The sequence below is a fragment of the Arvicanthis niloticus genome, chromosome 13, assembly GCF_011762505.2.
Source record: "Arvicanthis niloticus isolate mArvNil1 chromosome 13, mArvNil1.pat.X, whole genome shotgun sequence".
Taxonomy (NCBI): domain Eukaryota; kingdom Metazoa; phylum Chordata; class Mammalia; order Rodentia; family Muridae; genus Arvicanthis; species Arvicanthis niloticus.
In genome coordinates, this window is record NC_047670.1 from 14641031 (window position 1) to 14666047 (window position 25017).

The 25017-nt window shown below is 38.1% G+C and overlaps 1 protein-coding gene across 7 annotated transcripts in view; it reads left to right on the forward strand.

The window, feature by feature from the left end:
- Vps13b (vacuolar protein sorting 13 homolog B) overlaps window positions 1–25017 on the forward strand; it is a 567993-nt gene that overhangs the window by 97215 nt on the left and 445761 nt on the right. For all 7 annotated transcript variants that reach the window (XM_076911259.1, XM_076911261.1, XM_076911260.1 and 4 more), the window contains one exon: window positions 15468–15649. In XM_076911259.1, coding sequence (XP_076767374.1) covers window positions 15468–15649 — 182 coding nt within the window. The remainder of the gene's footprint in view (window positions 1–15467; window positions 15650–25017) is intronic.

The window sequence follows — 25017 nt, forward strand, 5'->3', positions numbered from 1 at the left end:
TTTTATTTACATTTTAGATGCCATCCCCTTTCCCCATTTCCCCTCCCTAGAAAACCCCTATCCCATGCCCCCTTTTTCTTTTTGCTTTTATACATTTTTTTAAAATGTTAATCAAAGGCTTTATAAGTTTGGTAATGCTTAATAGAAGTGTAACCCAATACCCAACCTAGATATATAAACTATCTTTGACTGGCGGAGACACGTGAACATCTGCCTCCATGCCCCCCCCCCCTTGTCTAAGCATTATTAATAACAGTCATTTCACAGATTTAACATTATGTTATCTAGGCATTTGGCATCAGGCAGATTCTTAGGGCAAGGGCAGAAGGCTGCCAGACTCTGCTGAATTTCACAAAAAATGGCCTCTGGCCTAATTGCTAATATTCTTCACCTCTGAAAACTCATGCAAACCCCAAAGTCTTTATTGCTCTCAGCATACTGTTTTCCAAGCTCTTCTATATTCTTCTAAAAACTAACACGATTAGGTTCTTCGTAGCAATAGCCCACTCTGATATTATTTATATTAGGTCCTTTTCTGTTGCTGTGACAAAGCAGTCTGCCCAAGGACATGCATGCTTGGGAGTGTCTGTCTGGACTTATGAGTCTAGAGGTGTAACAAGCAGTCTATCACTGTGAGGAGCATGGCAGTAAGCATGAGTGCAGGAACAGCAAGTTGCGAGCTCACATTTTCGAATGCCAGCATGAAGCATAGAGAGCTGTTATTAATATTCTGTCTTTTATCTTTCGTAGTGATCTGTGTTTCTTCATGAGCTGTGTTTCTTGGAGGCAAGGAAGTAATTTGCTGTTTTTCAAATCCAGTCTACTGCTTTGTCTTTAATTGGTGTTGAAAGTAATTTTTGAAAGATACGTATCAATTCCTGTCATTTTGTTAATTTTGTGGTATTTGTGTCCCTTGTTTTCTTTTGTTTAATCACTGACCTAAAATTGCTTGTTTTTTTGTTTGTTTGCTTTTTCTGGTCACCTTTTGGATGAAATTTATCTTTCTCCAGTCTGAATCAGTCCTTCCCAGTATCCTGGGTAGCATTGCCTTTGTTGTCATAAAGTTGCCTTTACTCTGGAAAGTTTTCTTTGATCATGACTGATAGTCTGCCAGATATTGAAGACTGGGCTAGTGTCTATAGTCTCTTAGAGCACATAACCCAAGTCTCCACTGCAGAATCAGCTGCTATTTTGATGGGTCTGCCCTATGGACTTCATCTTTCTTTCATGCAGATTTTAGTGTCCTTTCTATGATCTGTAAGTTTAGTCTTTTGACCATGGAATGACTTGGAGAATTGGTTTTCTGGTCCTGTTAATTTACTGTTCTGTATTCGTCTTGTACCTTTTCCCCCATGACTTCGTTGAAAATATTTTCTGTGTTTTTGACCTGGATTTATTTTCTGTGGTCTTTTATAGTTCACAAGATTTCCCACATTTTCTTCATTTTGTTTTTTAATTTATCATTTTCCTTTATAGAGTGAGCCATTTCCCTTATCCTGTCTTTAAGCACGATTCTTCTGTTTTCCACTTGATACATTCTATTGGTGAAGTTTTCCATTGATTGTTTTGGGTTTGTTTGTTTATTTATTTACTTACTTATTTATATGAGTATATTGTAGGTGTCTTCAGACACACCAGAAAAGGACATCAGGTCCTATTACAGAGGGTTATGAACCATCATGTGGTTGCTGGGAATTGAGCTCAGGACCCCTGGAAGAGCAGTCAGAGCTCTTAACCACCAAGCCATCTCTCCAGCCCTCCATGGAAGTTTTTTATTTGATTTACTAAATTTTTTAATTCAACTTTGATTTCAGCTTGAATTTTCTTCAGGAATAATACTAATACTAATTCTAATATTTCTCCTTCCTTCTCCTCCTTCTGTTCCTGCTTTTTCCCCTTTCCCTTTCTCCCTCCTCTCCTCCCTCTCTCCCTCTCTCCCTTCCTCTCTCCTTCCATCTCTCCCTCTCTTCCTTTCTCTTGTTTTTTCTTTGTTTCTTTCTTCTTTCTTCTTCTTTTGTTTGAGACAGGGTTTCTCAGTGTAGCCCTGGCTGTCCTGGAACTTGCTCTGTAGATCAAGCTGGCCTTGAACTGACAGATACCCATCTTTGTTTGCCTTCCCAGTGGTTGGATTAAAGGCATGCACCACCAATCATCTGTTTCTTTATTAAATTCTATTTTTATAACTTTAATTATTTTTATTGCATTCAACTATATTTTCACAGTCTTCATTCTGGCATTTTTTAAAAACATCTTCTGAGTTTCTTGAGCACATTTAAAATTGCCAATTTGAAATTATTGGCCTGTGTATCATTTTTCTTGCATTTCTCAGGGAACATTACTATGGGAATGGTACATTTGGGAGGGAACTTCTTGATTATTCACATAATGTATGGTTTTGTGATAGAATCTAAGCTTCTGGAGTTAAATCATTGTAAGTGATTATTATTCTTGATGTGCTATGTGTCCCACCTTTGTTGAGTTACTAGTTCGGTCAGGTCTCTGTGGTCACTTCAACTTCCCAGGCTTTAGATGAACTGAACAGTGCATGAGGGTCAGTCTAGGGGCCTCTCTCAGTGTTGATGTGAGATAACGTATCAGAAGCATCTAGGGTGAGATGTGGTGAAAGCTGTGCTACAGCAGTTCCCCCCTGTAGAACCCTGAAGACTGGAAGACTGCGTGCAGAAGGCTCAAAGGATTTCACAGGTTGTCCTTGGGTACAGTGTTTGGGGTCATTGTGGGAGCAAGGGCTGCTACCTGTGGGTAGTTGTTTAAACTCTTTTTTTTTTTTTTTTTTTTTTTTTAAATAATTTGGTTTTGATAGTAGCTACTCTGTTATTATGAGGCGATCTGTTGTGTTTTTAATTTGAGTTACAATTATGACTTACGATGTTTAGAATCTTTCATGGGCTTAATTGGTCATTTTCATGTTCTGGGAAGAAATGTCCATTCAAGTATTTTGTCTTTTTAAAAATCTGATTAAGGGCTGGTGAGATGTGTCAGCAGTTAAGAGCACTGACTGCTCTTCCAGAGATCATGAGTTCAAATCCCAGCAACCACATGGTGATTTATAACCATCCATAATGAGATATGATGCCCTCTTATGGGGTGTCTGAAGGCAGCTACAGTGTACTTACATAAAATAAATAAATAAAAACCTTTGGGTTGGAGTGAGCAGGACTGGAGCGAATGGGGCCAGAGTGAGAGGGAGAAGGGAAGTGGGAAATCTGATTAAAAGATTCTTGATTCTACATGTTCTTCCTGAGTTGTGTAAACGAATCCACAGTTATTTACATGTTTGCAGTAAGTTCCCTCCTGTTCCATGTTGTCATATTGCTTCAGTGTTACCTTAATGTAACTCCCAAGACCACAGCCTAATCTTTAACCTCACTTAATCTTTAGCATGACAATTTCTTAATAATAAATATAGATTGACTGTTCTAAAAATAAAAATCCCAGACATTGGGTTTTACCAACTGAAGACTCAGGAGCCAGATGCTGTGGTATAAGCCTGCTAGCTCTGAGAGGCAGAGAAAGCACTCAGCTGACCTTCCTCCTCAACTGACTTCCCAGAAAGAAAGAGCTACTTCTCCTCCATAATATCTTTTGGCTCTGTGTCATTCCCTTCCAGCTCCTCATGCGCACTCCCTCTCACTGGTCACTCTCTCTGCCCCTTTACCTGTCACTGACTTACTTAACCCTGTTGACAGGAAGCTGTTTGACTTCAGGTTTGTGCTAGGGCTCAGCCACATCACGAGATTTTTCCAGTTCACTGTTTTGAAGTTCACCATGTCTTGCAGCACTTGACCAATTATACATTTGGAGAGGAAGAGAGAGATGAACGTTTTTGGTTATTTCTGTGTTTTCCTCCCAGAAGTCTTTCTTGTGCAGGGTGGTTGGTTTGGAATAGATTGTCCCTTCTCTTCTGGAAGATTTGTCTTATGCAGTATAGAGAATAGAGATCCTTCCTTGCTTAGTGAAAGTCTGCAGTAGACACTGTAGACATAACATCAGATAGTTTCAGTAGTACTCAGAGAATAAATCAAACAGCCACGTAGCTGATCTATTTCCTTTTATCTCCTCCTCTTTAGTCTTACCCTCTCTCCTTCCTCTCCTCATTTTTTCTCCTCTTCCTCCTCCTCCCTCTGTCTCTCTCTTTCTCTCAAACTTCTCAGCTGTCTCTCTAAAACTTTCCCTTCCACTGCTCAATCACTGACTCTAGCCTTTATTTTACAAGTTAAAATGGGGAGAAGGTTCACAGAAGTCACCAGAGTATGTAATTCACTCCTCCTTCCAGGCTCTCCCTCTTGGTAAAGAGGAATTAGCATCAAAATACAAATAGCACCCGGGCAATCCACAACATTTTCCCCTTTTTGTCTAATTAAAAGGCTCTTTTCTCTCAGATATAAATTGAATACTGCTCTTACTATTTTACAATTTATAAAGTATAAGATACACTTAACACCCAGTCCATCAATTTGTCAATTAGACAAAATACTCTTTCGTATTTCCTAACTGAAAGAATTATTGTTCTATCCCTGGATTATGTTTAAAATTTTAGCCTGTGATGTCACTTGAAAACTATATCATCTACTCTATAAACTCTCTGTTCACAACTTGAGTTTGATTATGAGACTACAACCACTCTTCAACTCCATCAGAAGTCCTAGAACAATTAAATATTACCGGAAAATATAGGAAGCACAAGACATAGTTTCCAAAACTTAACCAATTTGTAGAGACAGTTGACTACCTGGACTGTCCTTCATTCTTCAACACCTAGGATCATGTATCTTTGGCTTTCTAGCCAAGGATCATCTATCTAACAGACTTGTAAAACAGAATTATTTGAAGAACTAATGACTCTGTCTCTGCAGAGCCAACCAACATTCTGCAATGTTGTCTTATTCTGCAAAATGTGTCCTTGTCTGGACAGTATTGTCTGCAGATGAAATGGGCAATTTCTGTCCAGTGGCTGCCTTGCCACAATTAGCAACCTTTCCTGGAGGTGAAGATGCTCAGTGTCTTCTTTGAACCAATAAGCTGGTGCTATAGATATGTGTTGGGGGCCGACTTTTAGCAGAAAGCGGCTATCAGCTTTGCAGCCATCTTGAGCCATATACCCTGACATGAGACTTGGATTACAATAGCCTACAGCAGTTGAGCACACTCTGATAATCTTGGTTTAGTTATCTTGGGTTTGTGAGATTAAAGGTGTGTGAGATTAAAGGTGTGTAATTTAAGAATGTGACTTAGAAGTGTAGAGATCAGATTTAGAGACAAGACCTAAGGGCATGATTAAAGGTGTGACCAAAAGGTATGGCTTAGAAGTGAGACATATAAAAGGCAGAGGCAGACGGTAGAGAATCAGACACTTTTAGGAGACACTTAGAGGAAGAGAGACTGAAGAATAAACAGGATTGAAACACACTCTGTCTGGTCTCCATTCTTCGAGTCCGCCCTCACTCTCTCTCTTGCTGAACCCCAACCCTCAGACTGGAGCGGCAGCTTGGGCTGGGATACAGTGGCCGCCAAACGTGGGGCAGCCCGGGCCTCAACATTTTTTGGCCGCCCAAAGTGGGCCAGCTTAGGCCCCAACAGATATGTCTCACTGTCAAATGATTAAATAACATTAAATGTCACAATCTATGGATTTCTGACATTTTTGAAGACTATCTATTTAAGGTAATCTGAACTGTTAAACTTTGACTACTCTCAGCTATTTCTAATTGAAATGATTGAAATTCCCCATGTGACTCAGTCCAAATCTGTAATTTAATATATCCTTAAAAGCAAATAAACCAAACATTAAAATTAAATCACACTTTCATAATATCTGCCTAAGGAATCAGGCAGCTTTTACTCTCTGGCTCAGAGCAGTCTGTATTTTTCCCCCTACTTCTTTGTTTAGAATATGTGACTCCTTGCAGCTCCTCTCACTAAGAACTAAATCTCTAAGTCTCAGGCTAAGAATCTTAAATTTCTAGTGGATTCTTGCTCCATGTCGGGCACCACCTGTTGCATGTGACAATTAAAAAACAACCTACCCTACCCTCTAGTAATGCTGTTTCCTCTTCTCCATTGGGAGCTGAAAGCTCCTTGTTCCCTTCCCTGATCCCTGCAGTTGGCCTGCCTCTGAACCACACACTATCTTCACATCCATCTGCCCCCGTGACTAGCTGTCACAAATCCCTGTCACCTAGTAAAATACAAACTCTAGAGGCTTCTAATTCATCAGTCAGATTTATATCAGTAAATTCTTAACTCATAAAACACCCATACAATGAACTCAGAGTCAGTTCATATTGATACAAGCTGGCACCTAGACTGAACAAATTGTCCTATATTATTCTATTCCTTCTATGATATTTATAGCTACCTGTGCCTATTTAAAGCTATGTGAATCGAGCTCATCTTCTTATTCCTCCGTCTTCTCTGTCCTCCTGTTTTTTGCGTCCCCTGTCCTCTTTCTCTGAAACTCTCAGTCCTGCCTTTCTTTTTCATTGTCCAATCACAGACTTTAGTCTTTTTTTAATAGGACATTTTATTTGTTTACATTTCAAATGTTATCCCCTTTCCCGATTTCCCATCTGCAACTCCCCATCTTATCCCCCCTTACCCTGCTTCTGTGAGGGTGCTCTCCCACCCACCCACCCACCCACTACTGCCTCACTGCCCTAGCATTCCTCTATAGTGGGGCATCGAGCCTTCACAGGACCAAGGGCCTCCCCTCCCATTTATGCCAGATAAGGCCCTTTCAGCTCCTTCAGTCTTTTCCCTAACTGCTCCATCAGAGTTCCTGTGCTCAGTCCAAAGGTTAGCTGCTAGCATCTGCATCTGTATTGGTCAGGATCTGGCAGAGCCTCTCAGGAGACATCTATATCAGGCTCCTGTCAGCAAGCACTTCTTGGCATCAGCAATAGTGCCTGGGTTTGGTGGCTGCATGTGGGATGGATCCCCAGTTGGGGCAGTCTCTGGATAGCATTTTCTTCAGTCTCTGCTCCACTCTTTGTCCCTGTATTTCCTTTAGACAGGAGTATTTCTGGGTTAAAATTTTGGAGATGGGTGGGTGGCCCCATCCCTCAATGGGGGACCATGCCTAACCTCTGGATATGGTCTTGTTAGGTTCTTCCTCCCCTTTGTGGGATATTTCAGCTAATGTCATCCTCTTGGGGTCCTGGGAGGCTCTTGCTTTCCTGGCATCTGGAACTTACTGGTCTCTACCCCCAGTTCCCCATTCCCCCATTGCTACACACTTCTGTTCAATTTTCTGATCCCCTGTACATCTCCTCCATCTCCTCCCATACCTGATTCTGCACCTTTTTCTCTTTTCCTTCCTTTCTTCCTCCCAAGTCCTTCCCACCCTCTACTTCCCTTGATTATATTGTTCTCCCTTCTAAGTAGGACTGAAGCATCCATTCATTGGTCTTCCTTCCTCTTGAGCTCCATGTGGTCCATGAGTTGTATTGTGGGTATTCTCTGCTCTTTTCCTAATATCCACTTAACAGTGAGTACATACCATGTGTGTTCTTTTGTGACTGAGTTACTTCACTCAGGATATTTTCTAGATCCATCTATTTGCCTACAAATTTCATGAAGTCATTGTTTTTTAATAGCTGAGTAGTATTCCATTGTGTAAGTGTAATACATTTTCCGTAACTATTCCTCTGTTGAGGGACATCTGGGTTCTTTCCAGCTTCTGGCTATTATAAATATGGCTGCTATGAGCATAGTGGAGCATGTGTCCTTGTTATATGTTGAAGCATCTACTGGGTATATTCCCAGGAGTGGTATAGCTGGGTCCTCAGGTAATACTGTGTCCAATTTTTCTGAGGAACCTAGTTTTATATTACACTTGCCCTCACCTGTGTATCGACAGCAGTCCACAGCACTGGCTGCTTTCTGATATGACGAGGGCCACTTCATTTATATGTGAGATCCTCTTGCTATGTCCTAAAGAAATGGCAATGGAAACTAGTGTTCTTTGGCCAGTGTAAAATGAGTAGGAATCCCATTTCCTTTTCCAGAGAATTGAAGGAGAAAAGACAAGAGTAGGTAGTGTGTGTGTGTGTGTGTGTGTGTATGTGTGAGTGTGTGTGTGTGTGTGTGTATATATACATAATCATAATTCCCTACTATTTTACTTTTTTTTTTGTTATTCAGACTTACCTCTAGGAAGCTTAATGCATGCCAGTGGAGTATTAGACCCTTAGGGTTGTTGGCTATGAACAGTTCTAGGCAGGGTTTTTGTGCTCAGTCAACTCATTCTTTTAATTAAGAGGGTTGGTGTGTTTGTTTTGCTTTTGTTTTCTTTTGAGACCTGGTCTCATTTCTAGTCCAGACTGGCCTTGAATTCTGTAGCTCAGGCTAGACTCTAATTGGCAGGAGTCCTGCCTCAGCTTTCCATGTGTGAGATTATAGACATGAATCACCATGCCCAGCTTTATTTAGGGGACTTTAAACAGATTTAAAACTTAAACTACTTTAAACTAGTACAGTATAGATTGCTTTTTTGTATCTAATTTGAAATTATTTTCTTGTTTCTTTCTCTTTTCCTTTTTAAGAATTTTGAGAAATATTACAAAAGTTATGTTACCATCAGGTATAGTCAGGCTGTTAGAACATTTATAATTTAAAAAATTATCCCAGATATTTATGGAAAATGTTTTGAATAACCCAGTGTGAAAAAACAGGCATTTACCTTATCATGTTAGAAGTTCTCCCTAACATGTTTAGGAGATATGAGAGTGTTATAGTAATATAAACTGACAGTACCCACATAGTTAAATGTTTGTTCAGTAGGATAGACAGAGATTGAAGAGATTCTTTATAATTATACTGGTTTTATTTTACTTTTATGTGCATGGATGCTTTATCTGCATGAATGTCTTATGTACTGCTTGTGTGCCTGATACCCACAGAACCGAGAAAAGGGCTTTAGACTCCCTGGAATTGGAGTTATGGATGGTTGTAAGTCACCATGTGGGTTCTAGGAACAGAACTTAAATCCTCTTGAAGAACAGCCAGTGCTCTTTTTTTTAATTCTTTAATCTTTTTTTATAGTCCAGTTTTTATGCACCTCCTGATCTACTGTCTGACTATACCTACCTAACCCCCCCCCCCAATCCTCTTCTCCCCATCTCCAAGAGGATGTCTCCCACCCAGACCTCCCCACTCCATAGGGCCTCAAGTCTCTCAAGGGTTAGGTGAATTTTCTCTCACTGAGTCCAGACCCGGCAGTTCTCTTCTGCATATGTGTTGGGGGCCTCTTATCAGCTGGTGTATGCTGCCTGGTTAGTGTCTCAGTGGGTCTCTCGGGTGTCCAGGTTAGTTGAGACTGCTGGTCTTCCTACAGGGTTGTCCTCCTCCTCAGCTTCTTCCAGTTTTTCCCCAATTTGGCCACAGTGATCCCCAGCTTATGTCCATTGCTTGGGTGTAAACATCTGCTTCTGACTCTTTGAGCTGCTTTTTTGGGCCTTTTGGAGGGCAGTCATACTAGGTTACTGTTTGTAAGCACACCATAGCATCAGTAATAGTGTCAGCTCTTTGGGCCTCCCTTTAACCTGGCTTCCAATTTGGACCTGTCACTCGACCCCCTTTCCCTCAGGCTCTTTTCCATATTTGTCCTTTCCCCATTTCACCTCCCTAGAACCCCCATCTCATCCCCCGCTTCTCCTTTATGGTTTTATACCATTTTGATCACATGCATGCATTAAGGTCAGTTCTAGGTTGAGGGTCTAGCAATACAATAGAAGTAAATAGTCAAGGAACAAGCAATACAATAAACACAAATAGCCAAAGAAAAAGCAAGGCATTAAACCCAATTATGGTAACACTTCCATGATCACTGTTTCTAAGGACTTACCAGGATGACCAAAGTATCTGAGCCCACTTCCCTGTTCTAGCCCAAGGTCATTTTCATGTCTGAAGCTTATTTCCTTGTTCTAGCCTAAAATTTAGATTCCTGTCTGAAATTACTTCTTTGTTCTAGCCTAAGATTTAGATTCCTGCCTGAAATTACTTCTTTATTCTAGTCTAATGTCAGATTTCTGCCTGAAGTCTACTTCCTAGTCCTTGACCAATATCATATTCCTGCCAAGCAGCCCATTTCCTTGTTGTTGGCGCATGTCAGATGCTTGCCAAGCAGCCTCAAAGGCTCTCCACTTCTCCCCCCTTTTTTATTTCATTAACAAGACTGAGCCTGTCTTAGGTCATTCTTACAAGAATGCTTTCCTTACCTGTCGTGGAATATGCATTATGAAAAGCGATGCACTTCTGTCTTAGATTGGAAAAGCTCTGTGCAGAATCTTATCTGTCCTTGGCTTGTCAGCCTGTTAATTTAATAACTCTGTCTGGGGTCCATTTTCTCACTCAGTGATCTTAATAGCTGAACCATCTTTCTAACCCTGGTTTATCCTCTTTAAACAAGAATTTGAGGACATATAGCTCCTTTTTTCCTTTTGCTTCAATTTTTAGAATATTTATTTAAGTAAATTTTCTTTTCAGCTTGTTTTAGTAAACATTAACTGCCAATAAGTTATAGTTGGGTATTAGAGCCTTTAGGAAGAAACCAGTCATCATAAACAATGGTTAAATTTTAAATATAAGTTTTAAAGTTGGTGGATTGAACAAAGATTTACATTCAAATGAACAAAGTAACACAACCAGCTGCCTCTGGACTTCAGCTTTTTTGGAAAAGGAAAACTTCTGCTACAATTATTAATTTTCATGAGTTTTAAAATGCCAGTATTTATAGTGTTCCCATGATAAAAGACTATGTACATTTGAAGTTGAAGAAAGGGCACTGGCTTGAAAAGACATTCTCTTCATGTCTATGAAAGCAGCAACTGTAACAAGATCTGAAAAACCTGCCACTCAGTTCTGGAATTTAAACTATTAAAACTTAGTAAGCGTAATTGTAGTCATTATTAGGACTGACTAAAATTGCAAATCCCCAGATAGACGGTAATTATTTCACATATAGAATTGAGTGAATTTAACTTCCTTTTTCAAGCTGATAAATGTTCCATAGACTCTCATCATACCCAGGTGATGCTATGTGCTATCTTAAAGCTCATTTTCATGTTAATTTGAAGAGAATTGTAGGTTTACTTCCGAGATCTATAGACATATCTTTCCCATCTACCTCTGGACTCTACAGGGTGTACTCTTTGTACCAAGTTTAACCATGTGACATGATAGTACCTCATTGTTGTGTTTTTAAACAGCATTGTGCTGTGTGGATAGACCATATTTTGTTTCTACAGTCATCAGTAAATGAACATTTAGACTTTTAAAATCCAATTTATAACAATAATTATAAATATCTTACAAGAGAAAGCTCTTGGTCCACATTTTATGATAAGAAGATATTTGTATTATACTTTCCCACTTATATATTACTAACAAATTAAAATTTTGGGATTTCTATTTTTATTTGCATAGACAACTTGTACAGTTTATAGTGATGTTTGTCTACATTAAGATTATCCTATTGTAAAGTCTATCATGAATCTTTAAAATTATACAGTGTAATAGTTATTTTTCTTAGCATATATTATGAAAATAACAGTTTTTCTAATGGCAGGTTTTTAAGTCCTTTTAGTTGGTTGATTTTTTTTTTCCTCCATCAGACTTCATCATTTCTTTGTTCTCTGCCTATTTGTACCTTTCTGCCCTGAGTTATTCTTTCTCCAGGAATAAAGTCTTGTCTTTTTTTTTTGTTGTTGTGGCCCTCTCCATTCCACGATTGGTGGCCACTGTTTCCCGGCCCAAGCTGCCACTTTGGTCTGCAGGTCAGGGTCTAGTGAGAGAGAGAGTGGGGATTAAGGGGAAGAGACGAGAAGAATGGAGACAAGACAGAGGTTCTGATCAAGTCTCTTTTATTGAAGGGAATTCTGAGGTATTTATACCCTTTTGCCACGTGCCTTGTAGGCGTGTGGATACCACGTGCCTTACAGGTGTGGATATGACGTAAGCCTTACAGGCGTCTATAGCGTGGATAGCACGTGCACTTTGCGCCTTGCAGGCTTGGACACCACGTGCGCCTTACAGGCATGTATGGCCTGGATAGCACGTGGACAGCACGTGAACCGCATGCCTTGCGGGTGTGGATACCACGTGCGCCTTGCAGCTGGGGGCAGTAAACAGCAAAACAAAATATGTGGGATATCAGCTGTTGTAGGCTGTTGAGAAACAAGTCTCATGTCAGGGTATATGGCTTGAGATGGCTGCAAAGCTGATAGCCGCTTTCTGCTAAAAGTTGGCTCCCAAAAGTTTTTCCTTTTTTTTTTTTTTTTTTTTTTTTTAAATAGTGTTTGTCACTATAGCCCTGGCCTGGAACTCACTATGTAGGTCAGGCCAGAGCACATCTGGCTGATAAAGTGTTTCATTTCTTAATATACCATGATGTAATGGCTATAGTGTTCTCAGTTAGCAGCAGTGGTAACTTAGCTAGCACAGGATGCTCAGATGCAGTGCCCAGGAACTTTGATTTGTAGTGCAGCACCATGCAACATTGACAAGAGCAGCTGAGGACAGTATACATTCTAACTCCAATGTAGTTTAGTCAGAGGAAGTGGGTTGGCACAGGCTCATCTAACTGCAAACTTATAGTTGGCATTGTAATGCACAGGATTGGTACACGAGGCTTGCATGTATGTTCATTTTGGAAAATGGTTATCTGTTATAGGGGAGTGGATTGGAAGTAGAGAGTATATATTTTTACCTAACCTATCATTTAATTCTTAAAAAGTGCTTAAAAGGCTTTACTTTTGTATAAAGTGTTATGTCATATATATATCCCCACAGTTTTCCATGTTTTAACTGGTCTCATAAGTTAGTAAGATTTTGTATTAACTCTATTTTGGAAAAAATGACCTAATCTTATTTTATTGTACAAAATATGAGCAATAACAAAAATACATTTTGAGAACTGCTCTAAATTGTTAAGCTTTGCATTTTGGAACTCTATGTGAGTCTTTAGATCCAGCTGTTGCCAGAATATTTTTTCAATTGCTATAAAGTGTGTCTTAAAGTGAATGGGTGATCGTTCCTGACGTGTGCGTATGGCAGACATTTTATGGTATCTGTAGGAAGTTGAGTAGATTGTTTTATTTCTTTGCATCCAGTAGTAAGATCTACACTTCTGGATTGGCTTTTTATGTATTGAAAACAAGAATTTAAAAACTTAAAAATTTTATATTGGCAGAGAAATTTCATTGCCTCTGTATTGTGCTTTGCCAGGAAATGGTGAATCATATTCTTTTAAATTACTTGTAATTAGGGTATATTTATTTAAAGTATTTGCTACCATGCTACTTGTTTCTACTTCCTTCAATTTATCCTGGAGTTTGTCCAAGTTGAATTTTAATGAGTTGTTTATCTCACTGGTTACACTAGGATTTATTTTTCCCTAGAGAGTAATGTTTGGGTTGATAGTTTCTAAACCTATTCCATAAAATGAACATATTCAGACCAAGATTTCCAAATATGTGCACAAGACATTTGCCAAATAAATGACTAACATTACTATTAAAATGCAACTTGATGATATTCTAACGCAAGTCTAGAATTTGTTAGATATTTTACTGTTATTTTATATTGAGCTTATTTGTTTTAAATAAATATGCAGTAGTATAAATCACAAGGAAAAGTCACACTTTTATTGTGTATTTTCACTGACATTTTAATGAGTCCCCCAAGTAGCTTTAAGTTGTAAAGTCTATTGATCTTTAAAAATTTTCTGTAGCTAAGATAGCATAACGTTAAGACTCAATGAAATGCATAATAGAAACATGGCATTTATTACTTACCTAGCTTGCTAACTGGTGAAATATAATTTAAACTTTGACAAAAGAAAGAAAAGCTTCTTTATTGATAGAGTTACATCAACAATAGTAGGAATGTTCTATCAGCTACTCTGTGTTACTAAATCATTTTAAGTTTGTTTAATTTAGGTATATATGGCAAACTTATCTTGTTTACTATTGAATAATAATATGTAAAATGTATTTTCTTTGATAATAAATCTGAAGAATAAAATTCTCTAACCTCTGGAAATTCTTAAATGCACAATAAATCTTTTAAAATATGTCTATGGATATGTTTTAATTTATACCAATGTAATCCATTGTTATAAATTAAACATATGATGGTTCGAAATTTAAAATACTATATAAAGTAGCTAAATTTATTCTGAGATAAAAAGTCTCACTTGTACAGTGTATCCCTCTGTAATTTCAGCTTCCAGCAATGAGGTTCTTTTAAGATCATGGCTCTTGCTGTACTCCAGTGCCCAATGCTATGTCAGGATGAAAGTGTGGCGTCTAGGTTCCTGACACAGGTTCACGTAGATGTCCCAGCTGTTTGTGTTTTTATTAGTGGGAGTAGTTGTAGAACTTTTTATTTTTTCAGGAATACAAATGGAAATTTGAGAAAGTAGTAGAGAGAAGCAGTTGTCCATTTTGAAACTGTCAGGAAAGGGGAAAAGGGATTTAGAAAATGATTCACATTAGAATTAAATACTTTTTTTGTGAATTCTGTCTGACTTTCTTATTCTCCCATTGTTCTGACCAGTACAGTTTAACTTATTTGGTGTAAATAATGCTTTGTGCATTGTACATTTATCTCCTAGTGTATTCCCTTTAATGCATGATCAGGATTATAGATTGAAGGGTAAATTTAGGGAGAATTCTTTGATGCTAATGAATGTGGGAATGTTGTGGGGAACTTGTGGTGTCTGTCTTAATATGTAGTTGTCTATTTCATTTCTGGCATGCCAATAGAGGTAGACCAGTGTAGTGTTTATCTTCTTATATCTGTTGTGAGTTTGTGTTTCTTAGGGAGGGCAATGGCCATTTGGAGCCATGTTGCTAGGATGCTATAGGGGATTTTTTCCCCTTCCCTTTAAAGCAAAATTTAGCATTTTAATAATTTATATAATTCAGTGTTTTAAAATTTTTTTTATAATGTGGCAATTATAATCCCTTTTGAATTTCAGAACATTTTCAAAATTAAGAAAAAATTGAGGAGTATGGGGAGATGCTTCAGGTAGTAAAGTGCTTTCTGTGCATGAGGTTCTGAGTTTTGGATATGGTGATGAATCTGTGTAATCCATCTTCCCTGAGGGGAGTGGGATGGGGATGAGGCTAAGATAAAAGGATCCTGGGTACCTGCCAGTCTAACTAAATTGGTGAGTTTCAGGCTCAGTAAGAGGATCTGTCTCAGAAAATAAGGTATAGACCAATTGAGGAAGATACGTGTTATTGGCTCCCATCTTCACTATCCATACACATGTATACATGTGTGCACATATATGAACATATACATGAGTGTGCATGCACATGCATGCTACACATACAAACCATGTACATTTTCCCCCGTTTGCAGCACAATTCCCCAAGTATGTTGTATGTAAACACTATTTACTTACTTATTTTTATTATTTTTCTTTTTACTTTCATGTATAGGGCCAAAAGATCTCAGACTGTTGTAACTGAGGGTATTTTTGAGCTCCCAAATCTCACAATTCAAGCTACAAGAGCACAGACACTTTTGTTGCAAGCAATATATCAGAGTTGGTCTCATATTGGAAATATCAGCTCTTCAACAGTAAATGAAGCTTTGATGACTGAAGTCTTCCAAACGACAGGTAAGAACACACTTTTTCTCGTAAGGGAAATGTGCTGTAGAGATGACTAATATTCAATTCTCTGTGTCTAATGTGCTCAACTTAAGGAATATTCCCGTGAAAGTAGATGTTTACTTGACTAATACTTATACCACATTTTCTCAAGCCACTCCTCATTTCCTGGGCATCTAGACTGACTCTCTTAAACTGACAATTATGAATAATGCTCTACAGTGCACAACAGTGTACTGGTGTCTGTTAAGTTTGGTAGGTCATATATACCTAGAGATTTATCCTTTCCTTTTAGTTTTTCTAGTTTATTGAAATACTAGTTTTTTAAATATTCTTTAATGATCTTTACATTCCATTTGTATCTGTGGTAATGTACCCTGTTTCTTCTCTAATATTTGTCTTCTCTATTCCATCTTGTTAGTTTGGCTAAGAGTTTGTCAGTCTTGCTTATTATTATTTTTTAACTCGTATTTTAGCCCCCTGATTTTTTTTTTTTTTTTTTTTTTTTTTTTTGCCATTTATTACGTCTTTTCATGTTCTGGGTTTGGGATGTTTTCATATTTTTAAGACCTTAGTTACATGGATATGCTAATTAGTTGTGTTCTTTCTGTTGTAAGCATAATTATTCACGTCCATAAAAGACGTGACCCACCTTTGCTGTTTTGGTTGTATTTCCAATTGATTGTATGATTTTTTTGGTTCTTCTGTGATCTTTACAGTGTCATTCTTGTCATTCCAAAGTCAATTCTTCCAGTTCCATGAGGTTTTTTTTTTTTTTTTTTTTCCTGGTTTCTTTTGCTATTTATTTATATTATTCAGTTATGATACAATAATTATCATGAATTTATTTTAGTATTTTTGTATTGGTTAATATTTGTTCTTTTGGCCTAAATATAATATATTTTAGAGAAAGTTTCATAAGTTGTGTGGTATAGAGTAATTTCTGGTTAGATGTCTGAGAAGAGGAGTGGGGGTGGGGCCTGTCATTCCCGAGTGGACGCCATCCCATGGCAATAGAAAGGGAGGACATTTGTTTGCTGTTGTCTTTATCCTCACACTTGGGATTCTATGCCTGTTACCTCCTGAGGGTTGGGATTATATGTGCAGCCACACCAAGCCTCTCTCCTCTTTTATGGAGACACTGAGTCATGGAAGCCCTACTTTGATGGGATTGGCATTCACCTCATAAAAGGCCTGCATTTAAACTTCATAGCCTGAGTAAGGAAGGTTTTTACTTTCTTGCCAGGTAGTGGTAATCCCAGCTTAATCCCAGTGCTCAGGAGGTAGAGGCAGGTGGATTTCTGAGTAGCAGGTGAGTTTAGCCTACAGAGTGAGTTCCAAGCCAGCTAGTGCTGCACAAAGAAATCCTGTTATGAAAAACAAACAAACAAAAACCAAACAAATAACTAAGAGGATGTCCATCATGTCTGGACAAGAAAGAGGAGAAAATTTAGTATCTTCAAAGGAAAGAAAATGAAAGCATTTTTTATAGTAACTAATGCACTGCTTTTAGAATTCTATAATTTCTCACATAGAAAATGCAGTGTTGATTTTTATGCCCCTTTGGAAAATGGACAGTGTTCATAGTCACTATTAAAATATATATGTACAAACTATTCTTATAATTAAGCATTTTCAACAAAAAGCTGGTCTTTTTTCAAATTGATATCTAAAAATACATGATTTTATGATAATGAGAATTTCAGACAATTAATGATGAGAGACCAGTACTAAGTTATGAGATGATACAAATCATATTGTTAAAAGGAAATAGATATTCAATAATAATATATGTACTACTTCACGGATTTACTGATTTTTTTTTTTTTTTTTTGGCAATTAAAATGTATACCTATTTATTTAACCCATTTTTTTCATCTTAGTAACTGAAGGTGTTAAGTCTTGCCTATGTAATATAATACTGGATTTTTGCTTTTCATTTGGTCTTAGATGTGCAGCAGCATGTGTCTTAGTCTGTTCATCTTAACTGTTGATAGCAATGTTACCATACATGTGGAACACTATATTTTATTTCAAACATTAAAAATTCAGACACCTCTAGGAAGAAAACAAGTTTTCCACTGATAATCCAAATTATGTTAATACTGTATATATCACAGAAGCAAGGGATTATTTTGGTGTGTTGAACTATATCATGAGCTTCTACTTTTGAATGGATTTATTTATGAGACCTTATGAGAATGTATGTGAATGTGGGATTCTTGAAGATATGTTGATGAATCCATTTTGAATGTGGACAACTAGAAGCACAAGTTTATTAAGATACGGGTTTATGTTGATTCTTGTTTGTGAATGTTTTACCTTGGTCAGAATCTCAATTAAGGTTCTTTTTGCTGTGATTAACACCGTGGCACAAGCAACTTAGGGACAAAATGATTTATTTCATTATACAACTTTGTAGCCCATCATTTAAGGAACTCAAGGCAGAAACCTGGAGGCAATATCTGATGCTGAGGCTTTGAAGGGGTGCTGTTTACTGGCTTGCTCTTCATGGCTTGCTCAGTCTGCTTTCTTATAGTAGCCAGAACCACTGCCCTCAGTGAACTGGGTCCTTCCACATCATTCATCAGTCAAGAAGATGCTTCACAGGCTTGCCTGTAGGCAAGTCTGATAGAGTCATTTGTCACTCATTTGAGGTTCCCTTTACCCATATGACTCTAGCTTGGGATAATTTGACATGAAAACTAGCTAGTATAGTCAGGTCATACGAATATTTTCCTTTTTAAGTATTAACACTGAGGAGAGACGACTTAATTGGAGTGTAATAATCAATCTTTTAAGCCCTGTTTTTATTCTTAGACAAAAAACAAAACCCAATAACCAACCAACCAACCAACCAAACAAACAAACAAAACACTGATCCTCAAGATTGCAAGACTTCACAGGGAAGTAGGCTCTCTAACTAGTGAGATGTATCTTTAGTTCTTTGTTATTTTGTTTCATTGAACTGAGAGGTTTTTTCTCTCATCTTCAAAATTGTGATAGTGTTTTAACACTCATAATTTCTAAACATATTATCAGTGGAGATGACGTTTTCTTGTTTTAGATGTAGTATGTTCCCAGATGTTCTCTATGGAATGGTTAACTCTATGGAAATCCAGAGGGTTCTGTTGTACTTGGAGTCTACTTGTTCAGTGGTTTAGTTGAGTAGATGGGTGATAAGGCAACCTTAAATTGACAGAGTACTGCAAGAAAATGATTACCATAGAAGACAGTGATGCTGCTGAGAAAAATACAATTCAAGAGCTTGGTTATGTTTTGTTTGAATTTAGAGAAAAAAAAAAGTCTTTGTGATGTTTCTTTTTATGTGCTTGATTTTAAGCTGCCAAACCTGGGATGGAACACCTATTTGTAAATTGATGGTTCTTAAATGTGTTAATTTCCTTTCTAGCATGAAAACTAGATAGCATAGTCAGGTCATACGAATACTTTTCCTTTTTAAGTATTAACACTTAGGAGAGATGACTTAATCAATCTTTTAAACCCTGTTTTCATTCTTAGACAAAAAACCAAAACTGTTCTTTGTGTGTTAATATTTTAAAACAGCACACCTGATCTGCTTGTGTTGCAGAGCTGCCATATTCCTGACTAGCCTAGGCCTGAGGCCATGAGCGGTGGTGGCATGTTCTCACTGCTGCCCCAGCTCAGGCCACTTGCTTAGGTTGCTTAGGCAGCCAGAGACACCAGCCCTTCCACTCATGAGACGCCAGGTGGGAGATGGCTCTGCCAATTTTCCACGCTGTCTCCATAAGGTTGGACTGAGCCCAGACCATCCCGCTATCCATGTGGTACCCGGGAGAAATGAGACTCTAATGCTTAAAGATGAATCAAAAGCTTTATATGTTTGATATTGCTCAATTTACAAGATGCCCACACAATTGGAGGTGTTTCCCAATTAACTAACCTAGATATAAGTTGTTACCCAGGAGTGTTCTCGGTACATGCGTGGTCATCCATGGTGCCTACATCTCTGCTCCTCCTCCTACTCCTACTCCTCCCTTTCCCTTTCCTTACTCCTCCTCTTCTTCTCCTTACTCCTCCCACCTTAGCTCCTCCCAATTTGCGGGGAAAATATGTTGCTACATATCATCTTGACCTCTTTTCTAGATTTTAATTCGGAGTACCGAGAGGAAGAGATGGAGTAAGGAGAGGAGATGAAGGAGAGGAGAAGCTAGGTGATGAGAGAGAGAAAGAGAGAAAGAGAGGGGGGCATGGAGGCAGATGTTCACGTGTCTCCACCAGTCAAAGATAGTTGATATATCTAGGTTGAGTATTGGGTTACACTTCTGATTGAGCATTACCAAACTTATAAAGCCTTTGATTAACATTTAAAAAAAATTGTATAAAAGCAAAAAGGAGGGACTGGAGAAATGGCTCAGTGGTTAAGAGCACTGACTGCTCTTCCAGAGGTCTTGAGTTCAATTGCCAGCAACCACATGGTGGCTCACAACCATCTGTAATGGGATCCTGATGTGTCTGAAGACAGTGACAGTATATTCATATAAATAAAATAAATAAATCTTTAAAAAAAAAGCAAAAAGGAAAAGGGGGCATGGGATAGGGGTTTTCTAGGGAGGGAAATGGGGAAAGGGGATGGCATCTGAAATGTAAATAAAATATAAAATAAAAATAAAAAAATACTTAAAATGGTTAATTGTGAAATTACCATAATAAAGTTACTTAAAAAAAAAAAAAAAAAGAAAGAAATAGCTGAGAGGAGTTAACAGTCCAGATTGCTTTACATAGATAGTTGGTTTTCAAAAACGTCAGAAGTCCACAGAGTTGATGTTACAAACATTCCTGCATAAATGTTCATTTGATTAGGGACCTGTCTGCTCCTGACTGCTTCCCTGTCTTGGATTCTAAGAAGAAATTGAGCATCTTTGAAGTTACTCCAGTTGTGGTGAGAAAGCCACTAGGCAAGAATTGCCTCTTTTCATCTACAGACAAAATAACTGTCCAGAAAAGGACACACTTGCGGAATAGTCGACTGATTATATCTGCCAAGACAGAGTGATCAGCCCTTAAAAATTCTGCATTACCAGGTCTGTCAGATGATCCTGGACCAGAAGGCTGAAGATCAGATGCTCCAACATTTTGAAGTAAGGGACTGTCCAGGTAATCAGCACTCTATATAAATTGGCCAAGTTTTAGAAGCCATGGTTTGTGCTTCCATTATCTTCAGTTAATTCAGTCATTCTGGATTTCTGGTGGGGTTGAAGACTTACAGTCTCACAGCCAACCCAGGCTCTTTACTTTGAGAGGATGGTTTTCAGATGGCATTCTTTCTAAAGACAGGATACAAGCCAGGGTCAGAACTAAGTCTTTTAGTTAGGAGAGATGACAGAGGTTCTATTTAGTTAACAAAAATGATGGACTGGGTGTTAGGTCTGTCTTGTACTTTAACAATTACAACATGGTAATATAGTTTGTGTTCAATTTATATCTGAGAGAAAAGAGTTTTTTAATTGGCCAGGGAACGGGGGAAGTGCTGTGGAAAGCCCTGGCCTCTTATTTTGATGCTAATTCCGCTTTCCTGGGAGTGGCTGCAGATGAGGAGTGAATCTGTACACAGAGAACTTCTGGGGAACCTTCTGCCCACCTCAATTTGTAAAATAAAGGCTAGAGCCAGTGATTGGGCAGTAGAAGGGGAAGTAAAGAAAAAAAGTTTGGGGGAGAGGGAGAGAGAGAGAGAAAGGCAATGGAAGGGGAAGTGGACAGAAGGGGACAGAAGGGGAAGATGATGGAGGAGGAAGAGGTGGAAGGACAATGGAAGAGAAGCACATGGCCTGGAAAAACTGCAAGTTATAAGGGATCTCATAGCTGGGGAATAGAGAGCAGTGTAGTGGTAAATCTGCCCAATTTAGGCGTGCAGTTTATATTTATAATTATTGAGTTGTGTTTTCTTTGACCGGTCTTATTTGGGTTGGAGATTTACTACAACAGTTCTTAGACATAAAAACACTACCAGAGGTAGTGGGAAAGAAAGGATATGGGAGAAGTGAACCTGTTTATTAGAAAGGTTCTTTGGACCAACTCCTGTCTGTGTTGTCTGGAAATCAGCAGTTCAGTTCATAGGTTAGCAGCTGCAGCTCGATCCACTCACAAACATGTCAGGGATATGCCAGCAGTCCAAATCAGGATAGCAAACATGAATCAGTAGCAGGAGCACCACCAGCAGAGACAGCCAGGCCTCAGCCTTGGCTTGAGTCAGAAGGAGGGACCAGGAGGAACACCAGGAGAAGTTCTGGGATGTGCCTCTCTCAGGGAAGCAAAGGTCAGCAAAGAGTTGAGACCCACAAGCATTGCACAGCTAGCCCTATTAGCTGGCCAAGCTCAGCCTCCGTCACTGTTGGTCCCTTGAGTCCTATTTATACTCTCTAGACATCACATGTCCTCCATGGGTCTTGGTGTCAGCATGAGTGTTTCAGCCGACATCACTGTTAATCAGTCCGAGCATGCAGAAGCAACAAGAAACTGCAATACACCACCAGAAGTTTTTTGGTGCGTTCTCTCTATGGAGTCCTGACAAATTCAGCTCAACTATGCAGTGTAAGCCAGACCAATACATGCCTGTTGTTAGCAGAGAAACCTTTGCTAACATGCTTGCTTTAGCAGAACATCTTTTCTCCTGTGTCTGCTTCAGCTAAATGTTCCTTCTCCAGTTTGCCTTAGTTTTTTATCTGTGTCTGCAACAGCTACATGTTGTTTCATGTGTTTGCCCCAGCAAAACCCCATCCACTGACTTTCCAAAGAACCTTCCATTTCATGTTATCTTGGTTCTGTCAAATCCAAAATGGGGTGCTGCAAACCACATGTCCATGGCTATGACAGTGCAGTGGGATGATAGCATAAGAGAGCCTATTCTCTCCTCTGTTCACATACTTTATATCTATCTGTAAGCATTTTCCTTTAGTGAGCTGCATCATATGAGGAGTGCATACCAGATACTTTCATGTATATATTCATATACATATATATACTTTTCATGTATATATTCATATCCATGACTAGTCTGAGTTGGCTCACATATTTTAGGATGACATTTCTTCTATATTAATTCAGTTGGCTTCTTACCAGTAATATTGTTGGCAAGTTATAGACCTACAGATGGGAAAGTTCATACTCAAAGAGATTTAGTGCTCTTTTTCCCCAAATTATTCCATCATAATTATTAACTAAGTCAGTTTTTAAAGCAAGATGTTTAGATCTTTCTATTATTAAATTACTTTTATGTTGTTATGAGACCTGAAGTAATCGGTAAAGATTAATATCTAGTAACACACTAGAAATTATTTAATGAAAGTCTAATCAATTCTTGAGGCTCATTGGAAATGTAAATTATAAACAATGTATTAGAATTGTGAAGTTTGTGCTTAATTTGTATTATTAATTGGGATCATTATTTTATGTAGGTTTGTTGTCAATGTATTTTTTAAAGATTTCTTTATTTCATTTATATGAGTACACTGTAACTGTTTTCAGACTCACCAGAACAGGGCCTTGAATCTCATTACAGATGGTTGTGAGCCACCATGTTGTGGAAATTCAACTCAAGGCCTGTGGAAGAGCAGTCAGTCAGTGCTCTTAACCTCTGAGCCATTTTTCCAGCCCCTGTTAACATTTTTGACAGTCACCAAAACAGAACTATTAACTCTTGTCATTGTTTCGGAAGATAAAATACAAAGTTATATTTAAATTTGGTTTGCTTTCGAAAACAAGAACATCTAATTTCTCTCTATTCAGATTGTTAATTATTTTGTTGACTTTTTAATTGCACTGGTCTGATATTTGCAGGGAAATAATTGACAGATTTAAAAAGTTGTATAATAATCATCAAATGGATACACAAATCCCCCCTTTTAAGGGATGTCTTAATGTTAAAACACAAATCTACTTTCCAGAATGTAACTGTAAAAGTATTTTATGCAAGTTTTCATATGGGATACTGTAATGGTTGAATAATAAATTTTACCTCATAAAAATGAAATTCAATAATACAGTAGCTTTCTCAGCTCAGTAGCATCTGGTCTATTCTCTCGAGAGCCAATATTTTCCAACTCATTAGGATCATGTCATTCTGTATGTCGTCAACGTTGACTTAGCCAAGCTACCTTTACTTACACAACCGCCAAACTATTAAATAGGTCTCTTGTGGAGTGAAGTCAAATATTCCTCTTACTTTACTTCTGTCTTAGAAGAGAGGAAGAAAATATACATACTGTAACATTTAAACATCTGGTTCAAAACCACATCAGTGTAACTCTGAGCAAATTTACAGATTTGGTATTCTTCCCAGGTGTGCATATAAAAAGGATTTTGGAGTTATTGAATACTCTTTAACCACTTAGAAAATGAGGGAGGGATAGTGAGGTTTCTTTTTTTTTTTTTTTTTTCCTGTTTCTCTCTTTTCAAACTTCTTTCTCTGCCCCCAAATTTGAAATCTGAAAACACAGCTTAAATGTTTTAAGGTACATATTTTTTGAGTTACTTACACAATATCTTGTTGTATAGTGGTATTGGCTATGGATATTTGCTTATGTAATAATAATAACAACAATGAATTGAGTTGTATTTATGTGCTAGTGAAAAGATGAGGACTTCTTTCTTCTCTCTTCTTCATCTTTGTTGCCTTTTTACTGGGTCCTTTATAATATCCCTTGGGTGGGTCCATAACGGTAATGACATTTCTCACCTCTGGAATGCTTTATGGTATAGACACTAGTTATCACGTTACAGGCACTGGTTATCACACTTCCCTAAAACTTCTCCATATTTAAATCTAAGCACAAGCTTTATGGTATAGACACTAGTTATCACGTTACAGGCACTAGTTATCACACTTCCCTAAAACTTCTCCATCTTTAAGTCTAAGCACAAAGAGATTACCTTTTGCAAATTTTGTAGTATTTATTTCGTGTGTTTGCACATGTGGTGATTATATAAATGGATTGTATGCATGTGAGCACAAGGGTACACATGCATTCATATCCCATAAAGGACCTCAAAGTGTCTTTCTCTATCATTCATCACCTTATTGACTTGAAACAAAGTGTCTCAGTGAACCATAAGCTTGCAGTTTTGACTAAGCTGGCTGTCCAGTGAGTCTCAGAATCTGATTCTCTCCACACTCCAGTTGTAGAGTTAGAAGCACGAACAGCCATGACCAGCTTTTTGTGTATGTTGTTTGTATTGGGGATTCAAACTCAAGTCCTCTTGCTTTCAGAGCACAAGCTCTTTATCATAGAGCGCTTTCCTCAGCATCTGTGTGTCTTTCACTAGCTACTTTGCTGTTGCTTTGATAAAACACCATAGCTAAGGCAGCTTACAGAAGGCACATGAGAGTCCTTTGTGGT